This window comes from Sciurus vulgaris (assembly GCF_902686455.1).
Source record: "Sciurus vulgaris genome assembly, chromosome: 4".
In the NCBI taxonomy this organism is placed as follows: Eukaryota; Metazoa; Chordata; class Mammalia; order Rodentia; family Sciuridae; genus Sciurus; species Sciurus vulgaris.
Window position 1 is genome coordinate 55,060,128 of NC_136464.1, and position 8,631 is coordinate 55,068,758.

An 8,631-nucleotide genomic window follows, 5' to 3' on the forward strand; every position below is an offset into this window, starting at 1 on the left:
TTTCCATCATCCCAAACAAAATCTGTGCCCGCTAAGCACAGTTTAACCCCTCTAACCTCCTTAGCCCCTGGTAATCTACTTTCTGTCTCTGTGAATTTAATATCAGGCATTCTTAATTTACCTCCTAAAGTGCAGGAGCAGTAGAAAATAATAGAACCTGAGGTGAAAAGGGAGTTATGGGTTAAAAGGCAAATTCTCATTTCTTTAAATATGACTTAAATACAATCAAAATTTTTTGACTGAGCAGTTTATCAGAGAAGCAAAACGGAAGTCCCTCTGCTGTGCTAATTCAACATCTTTCCTCTTTCAGTGACCATGCAACAGGTGGCCAGGACAGTGGCTAAAGTGGAACTCTCAGACCATGTGTGCGATGTGGTGTTTGCACTCTTTGACTGTGATGGTGAGTGGGGTTCTCTGGAGTCAGGAGCAGTGAGCGTCACTGCCCTCTGGACATTGTGAACCCATACCTCTTAGCTCACCCCTCAGTGTCATCAGATCAAGAAATATAACCCCTGGCCCTGAGTTGTATTTTCCATGACTTCCTATAATTCCAGTTTGCCTGCAGGCCTCAATTTATGACCATCGGATCTTAAACAGGGAGCACATTTTCAAGATTGCTTGAATCTGCTTTCCTGGATTGCACTCCTAATAAATGTAATTTTCTTAACAAAAAAAGAGCCACAAACCTGTAATCCCAGCTACTCAGGCTTGTGAAGGATTGAAAATTCAAGGCCAGCCTCAGCCTTAGCAAGACCCTGTCTCAAAATAAAAATAAAAAGGGCCTGGGATATAGTTCAGTGGTAGAGGACCCCTGAGTTAAGTACCACACACACACACACACACACACACACACAAATACAAATGAAAACAAAAATATTAGACCCAACTTGCTACATGGTAGATAAGGAGCACTCAAATATTTCAGTGTCTCTAGAAAGAAGATGGTACAGACAGACATTCCACACAGAATATGGTATATGTCAGGTCCCGTGCCAGGTGTTGAGAATAAAGAGAAACAGAGGAAGAATATCTAGGCCTGCTGTGGGCAGTGCAAACACAGATCAGTAAAGTGTCCCCTGAGTGAAATCACAAAGGATGAACAGGAATTGGCCAGGTAGAGAAGAGTGAGATGCAGAAGCATTCCAGCTGGAGAATTACCCTGAGCAAAGACAGAGGCAAGAATACAGACCCCGGGGACCTGTCTCCTGCCTGCCTCTTGAGTCTACTTGCCATCCCCCTCCTCTGTCCAGCAGTATCTCACTACTGTGGTCCTCCGGCAGCCACACTGCTTCCCCTGTGCCCTGTAGTCCTCTGTTTACTTCACAATAGCATTTACCACACAGTTGATGTTTATTTGTCTCTCCTACAACTTGGGAGTATTTCAAGGGGACAAACACCAGCTTATTACCTGGCAGATAAAAGCTCCTTCAGCTTTTGTCACACTACACTAAACTGTCACTGAATTGTAGTAGGAAACATCAAGGAAGGAGCAAACTAGTTCATCCTAAGCCCCGAGAACTGAGTTTGGCTGTGGGATGCACTGGGCTTTGGAACCCACATGTTATGTGAATGGTGGAATTTTCTCAGTGGCTTTGTTCCAAGGCCTCCACTCTGACTGTTGTGTTTGCTTCTTCCTCTAGGCAATGGGGAGCTGAGCAATAAGGAATTTGTTTCCATCATGAAGCAGAGGCTGATGAGAGGCCTGGAGAAGCCCAAGGACATGGGCTTCACCCGTCTTATGCAGGCCATGTGGAAATGTGCACAGGAAACTGCCTGGGACTTCGCTTTGCCCAAATAGTAACCCAGAACCACAAGAGGGGCCACCTTCTGCACCCCAAGCACCCTGGGCCCCTGGAGCCAAGCCTCAACATAGCCCTTCGTGCTGCTGCTTCTGGGAGTAGTGCTCCCTCCCTCCTGCAAGTGACCTCAGGATGCGGCCAGCTTCCTCTCCTCGCCCTCCTCTGTCCCAGTATTCTTCTAGGCTCTGAGTCTTTCCAGTGATTATTCCTGTCAGTTCTCAGAAACATGAACAAGTCTTAAAGGCTCAGACCTCAGCTTCTTCAGCAGTACCCATACAAGCACCCTGTGGATAAAGAAAGCAGGGAACCATCCACACACCTGCCAACCCTGGGAAGCATCCAGTTCTTGATTTTTGCTGTGGGATTATATTAGCAAGAACATTTGTAGTTCTTCCTCCTGTTGGTGTTTTTAAGATGCAGGTTAAGAAAAATCTCTGGCAGGCAAAAGGAAGTCTGTGATGCATGATAATGAAGATGACCTAGGCATCCTGAGCTGGCACGTAGCCCAGGCCAAAGGAAGGATCTGTGTCAGACAGAGTGGCTCTGAGACCTGTCCAGGAAGTCCATGTGCTGAGTGGCAGCACAGCAGGATTCTGAATTTAAAGTAATTGCTTTATGACACTCTCCACTCCCTCCTTTTCCTCTCAGGATCCCTAAGATGCCTCCACCATGACTCCTTGCTTTATGAATAGCAGGATCGAGTTCCTGTTCCCTGTAAGCCATCTCCCCTCCAGGATGGGCCTCCAAAGCCAGGGCCTGCTCCAAAGCCTGTCTGCCCTCTGTCTTAAACACTCATAAAATATCACCTTAATTATAACAGTTTGCAATAACCACCCCCAACATATCCTGTCTCCTTTCTTCTAAGATCCTCTGGGCCCTTTTCGTTTTTCATTTCCACTAGTCAGATCCCACTAGCAACAGATCTGCTTTCTTCCTACCAGAGTCTCATACAAGGCAACTTGAGGCACAAACAAAAAGCAAGGATGTCCCAGCCCAGTTTGGCTACCGTTTCATTTTGAGCCAAAGCCCTTGATTATTCATCCTCCATAATGAAAAACTGAGAGAGGGTGGTGGAGCTTGTGAGGAGTCATCTGATATGGTGGCCCTATGTTTTAAGATCCGTAGCAACCAGTGTTGTATGATGAACCCAACTCCGCCACTCAGTGTGGCGTTGAGCAAATCATTTCCCCTCTATTCCCTCATCTGTTAAATGATAGGTAGGCTAAACTAAATGTGCTCTAAGGTTCCTTCAGAGTTGGAAAGCCTCTGCTTCAGCTCTCCAGAATTATCACAGCCCCCAGGTAGTGCTTCCTAAATGGCCGACCCAATAGAATCGCCACACCAGAAGCCCAGTGCTCTGGCTCTGAGTGTAGGCGGTGAGTGCCCACCAGCCAGCGCAGGGTAGAGGCTTCCGTCTGTACCTGTGACTCCACAAGGAATTACCGGGCCTGGCACTTGGCCCAGAATAATTTAGCAGCCTCGTTTCTAACATCCTTTCTGGGAGATTAGATTCTTTCTCCAAGGAGTCTGCTGTTCTCCTGCCTCATCTGTCTTCCACCTTCGCCTCTCATGGGCTGTCCCTGGTGTCCACACTTAAGCTTCACCTTGCTCATTGCCCTGGGCCTGAGGCATCAGCAAAATACGAGCATTTCTTAAAATTTGTCCCAGAATCTCAAAATCACTTTCCCCCATCCTCCCTTCTCCAGTCTGAAAGGGAAGCCCTATTCACAGCTTCCATGGGACACTCGTTCTCCTACCAGAAGAGACCTGCTGCTTGGTCTGGGTGCTCTGAAGCTGAAAGCCAAAGCATGGCAGGCAAAGTAAAGGTCTTACCTGCAACATCTCGAGAACCAGGGTCAAGGGCATCACCTATTGGGTGTATGCAATTCCAGCTGAATCCATCACTCCTAAGATTGCCTGAGGAAGAGATGGGGTAGCCAGGAAGAGGTGAAAACCACACGGGTTAAATATGCAGGGGAACTGGGCACAGTGATGTACACTTGTAATCCTAGCAATTTAGGAGACTGAGGCAGGAGGATCCCCCAAGTTGAAGTCCAGCCTCAGCAATTTAGCAAGACCCTATCTCAAAAAATAAGAGGCTGGGGACGTAGCTCACTGATAAAGTGCCCCTAGGTTCTTTGATTTCCCAGAACCAAAACAAAACAAAAGCACAGGGAGAGGCATAAGCTAAGTACCCAAAAGTCAGTGCTCCACGGAAGCTCTTAGGCAAGGTGGCATGCGGCACACTCAGGAGCATTTGGGGACACACAAAGCTGATTTTGTGCTTTTTATTCAAATTGTTTTTTATACTTATTTAAAATGAACTTTCCCCTCCTCCAAGACTTAGTTCAAGCTGTCCCCTCCTTGAAGAAGCCCTCCTTGGTTCTGTCATTTTTGTGAGATTGTCACCCACAAAGTACAGATCCAAATAACTCTTGGATAGAATGATACTCAGTGCCTCAAATTCCTCTCACCCACAGGCATCTTTGACTTGAGTTGAAGTTGCTGTTCACCTCTCTAGAAAACAAAGCTCAGTCCAGGTCTGTCTGGAAGGCTTCAGGAGGGAAGCAACTCAGCAAGGACCCAGTCTGCTGGGCCTCCTCGTCCTTGGGCCCAGCATCCACCAAGACAAGCGGAGAGAATATGCAAGATTGCTACTAAGAAAAGAGAGGCTTAAGGATGTGCGTGGTCTTTAAAATAATTATCTTAATAGCCTTTAGTGCCCTGGTTTTAGCTCTAGTTGAAACATATATACCCTGGAATTGTTTGGGACTCTTATGAAAAAGGAGAGGTCCAGGCAATAAGTGGACTTGCAGACAAGGAAGATTGTTGGGAGCTGGGAGCCAGCTCCATGGCTCCGGCACTTCTGCAAGCCAGTGCAGCCCACGCCTGTGGGTGTCTGGGCTCCACAGCAACTCAAAGGAAAGAAAGCGAGCAAAGTGGTTTAGTTTACAGGCTTCAAGTGCCACCTGCTGGCAAGAAGGCTCAGTGCAGGGACTCACTGGACCACGGGGAAGGGAGGCTTAGATTTTTTTGTTTGTTTTTTTGTGTGTGTGGTACTGGGGATTGAATCTAGGAGCACTCTACCACTGAGCCCCTTTTTATGTTGATTTTGATAAAAGGTCTCCCTAAGTTGCCCAGGCCGACCTCGAACTTGCTATTCTGCCTTAGCCTCCCCAGTAGCTGGGATTACAGGCTTGCACCACCACATCTAGCTAGTAATTCATACTCTTGGTGAATTATTTTCATCATCCTTGATGTGAAGTTTAGGTTTGCTTTGTGGTTGTTTTAATGGGTAAAGACTCACATGGTTCCAAAATGATACTTACATTAAAAAGGTATATACACTGAAATCTCATTCTCATGGTTGCATGGTATTCCATTTAGAGGGCGGCTCAGTGGATCTGGAAGAAAAACCAACTCAAACTCACTTTCTCCTACTATACTTTCACAAAACAGAAAACTTCTGTTCCTCAAAAGACACTGGGGATTTCTCCCACCAGCAGTGGAAGCCATCAGTTCTGCAGAGGATACCAGCTGGGTGTCCTCTAATTCAGTTCAGTTCCAACATTATCTACCTGGAGATGATGTCAGATGCCAGAGGCTTAGGGCTCAACAAGACAGTCCCCTACCCTTCAAATGCCAATCAGAAGTCCCAGATTGTTCTACCTGTGTTTCTATGACCCACCCTGGAAAAGAGAAATTCTAGTCTCTGGCTTGCCTTTGGGAAGGAGTTATAAGGCTGGAACCATGGGGGAGGCCTTGTGGGGGATATCACACCATTACATAGCATAGTCGTTTGTTGTTGTTGTTGTTGTTGTTGTTTTCTTCCCCCAGTACTGAGAATTGAACCCAGGGGCATTCTACTGCTGAGCCATGTCCCCAGTTCTTTTAATTTTTTTTTTTTTTTTTTTTTTGAGACAGAGTCTCAGTCAGCTGGCCTCAAACTTGCCATCCTCCTATCTCAGCCTCCTGAGTTGGAATTATAGATGGGTACCACCACATCTGGTTTGTTTTGTTTTTTATGAGATATTCTGGGCAATTTCTGTTCTTGCAGTCACACAACCCAGGAACCACTACCGCTTGAGAGAAAGTAGAACACCCAGGTCCATGCAGGGCCCAGACTTATACCCCACGTCCACAGGTGACACATGCACCATCCCCTTTCTTCCACTGTCTTCTAGCATATACCATTATTTAATATAAGGGTGTTGAGGGAAATATTTCGGAGCCTGGAGTTTTCTGAAAAGAGGCCTTAGTGGTGGGTCACATTTGGAAGCAGCAGTGGGCACTGAGGAGCTAGTGAGCATTGGAGCAAAGGACATGAAATGGGGGATGTTCCACTGCCTTGACAATTCTGCCCAAAGCTGCAGAAGGAACATATCCCCCTGGCTAGCCCAGGGCAGGCATGCATAAAAGTTTTGGGGGAGAAAAATCTGCCTCTACGGTTCACTGATTATACTGGTTCACAAGTCTTGAGCCCTGTGAGGTGTCAGGCCCTGTGCTGAGGAGCTCCCTCGTTTTAGCTGGACACGGGGTGTAACAGACACACAAGCAAAGGACACGGACTGCACGGAGCAGTGAAGGTGAGCGTCCTTGGCAGGTCGGGCTTAAATGCTATGGGAACTGAAAACTGGGCATGTTTCTGGAGAAGGCCCTTTCTTTTTTCTTTCTTGCACTGGGGATTAAACCCAAGGACGCCTAATCAGTGAGCCACATCCTCAGCCCCTGTTTATATTTTTATTTAGAGACAGGGTCTCGCTAAGTTGCTGAGGCTGGCTTTGAACTTATCATCCTCCTGCCTCAGCCTCCCAAGTCACTGAGATTACAGGCACGTGCCACAGTGCGCGGCTGGCGAAGGCCCTTTCACACCTTGGCTCAGCTGTCAGCTCCTGCTGAAAGCCTTCCAATCATGCACACACAACTAATAACTCCCGCTTCTAGCCGCCTAGAGTTTACACACAATCCCATCGTTGTACTTACCACACTGTCCTGTTATTCTTTTAATTCCTATCTCCCCTATTAGACTGAGCTTGAGATCTAGAAGCTGTCTGATTCTGTCCTTGTTTGTGGTGTGTCTCTGAATCCCTAAAGTTCTGCACAGGGTCTGGCTTCCAGTATAGACATATGTACTATTAAATTAATCCTCTCTCACAGAGAATTTAAGCTGAGCCCTAGAGAATGAGTTGGATTTGAACAGATGGAAAAGATAATTAAGGAGGACAGGAAGACAGGGGTGAGGTGAGATGCATCTTGGCAGAGATGGGGAAAGTACTGTGGGGGAGAGAAGCACATTACCATGAGACTGTGAATTCTAAGTATCCCCAGAGGACAGAAATCTGAAGGCTGATGGTCACCTACTACAAGGGTGTGTTCAGGCTTAGGGGCAAAATGAAGAGATACTGAGATTCTTTGTTAAGATTCACTTTTCCAATGCATTCTAGATATCTGTGAAGGTGGAAACTAAGGACTTACTAAGCTTCCTCCTCCCACAAATGCTATGATTCCAGATGACCAGGATAGAAGTTGCCAGTTTTCCCCTTACATCAAAGTCATGATATCTTGATTTCAACAACCATTAGAAGAAAGTATGATTTCAGGTCACCCCTGGCATACCAGCTTCATTTTTAAACAAAATCTACAGAACAAGCCAGACATGGTGGCACACCCCTGAAATCCAAGTTACTAAGGAGGCTGAGGTGGCTTCCCACCTCACAAGTTGGAGGTCAGCATGGGCAACTTAGCGAACCCATGTCTTAAAATAAAAATGTTGAAAAGGGCTGGGGGTAGTGTAGTGGTAGAGCACCCCTGGGTTCAATCCCTAGTACCGGAGAGTGGGAGGTAAAAAATCTACTGACTGAGGCCCAGAAGCAACTCAGGTTATAAGCCCAGCAGAGGAAGGAAGAAGAATGGAAAAGAATGTACACAATGGGGACTGGGGTTGTGGCTCAGTGGTAGAGCACCTGCCTAGCATGTATGAGGCACTGGGTTCAATTCTCAGCACCACATTAAAAAAATAAAGAATGTACACAACACTCCCACACTCAGCCACTGCTGATTACAGACCCCTGCCCAACTAAGCCAAAGAACTGACTACAGATTTGAAATTTAAACAAGACTTTCCTGCTTTATATGCTTTGCAGGGAAAGTGGGGAGGGCTCACCAGCCAGAAGCTGTGTAATCACAATCTAGTTCCTTAACACACTGAAATTACAGACTTCTTTTTTCCACTTGAGTACCCTCTTCACAGACTGAAGTACTTTGTGATCAACAGAAGTGGGCCTCATGGCACTCAGTAGAAAATAGAAGAGGGGACCTCATGATACTCAGCAGGAAAGGACAGGATGGACTCTATAATCCTAGGTCAACAAACCTCAAAGAGGCTGTTTGAAAGGGGTCCCAGTATTTATCCATTAACACATTAGGGACCTATCAATTTATAGAGACCTTAGCTTTCTGTCTGTAAGAACTGGGCTGTCTTTTTAAGGAGAGGTGTATTTCTTTATCACCAGGAGTCATAAGAGTTTGCAATCTTGAAATGTTTGCTTCAGTTGGCTTCTGAGATAACTCACATTCTTACTCCACAAGTCACTTTTTCACGTTCTCATTTCCTGCAGTCTCCTGTTCCAGACCTCTAAATACTGGGGTGTTACAGGGCTCAGAAATTGGACTCAACTTTTCCCTATCCTGATTCACTTCCTTGATGCATCTAGTCCTATAGCTTTAAACTATATTTCTAGCTTCACAACTCACCCACTCTTCTTGTGGTACTGGGGACCAAAACCAGGACCTCATATATGTTAAGCATGGAAGGGTTTTACCACTGGGCTTC

General features: G+C 46.3%; 1 protein-coding gene across 3 annotated transcripts in view; it reads left to right on the top strand.

Moving 5' to 3' along the window:
* The window catches only part of MICU1 (mitochondrial calcium uptake 1), a 204,393-nt gene extending 201,759 nt beyond the window's left edge, over positions 1–2,634 (top strand). For all 3 annotated transcript variants that reach the window (XM_079137084.1, XM_079137086.1, XM_079137085.1), the window contains 2 exons: positions 311–400; positions 1,641–2,634. In XM_079137084.1, coding sequence (XP_078993210.1) covers positions 311–400; positions 1,641–1,798 — 248 coding nt within the window. In that variant the 3' untranslated portion in view covers positions 1,799–2,634. The remainder of the gene's footprint in view (positions 1–310; positions 401–1,640) is intronic.
* Positions 2,635–8,631: the final 5,997 nt, after the last annotated feature.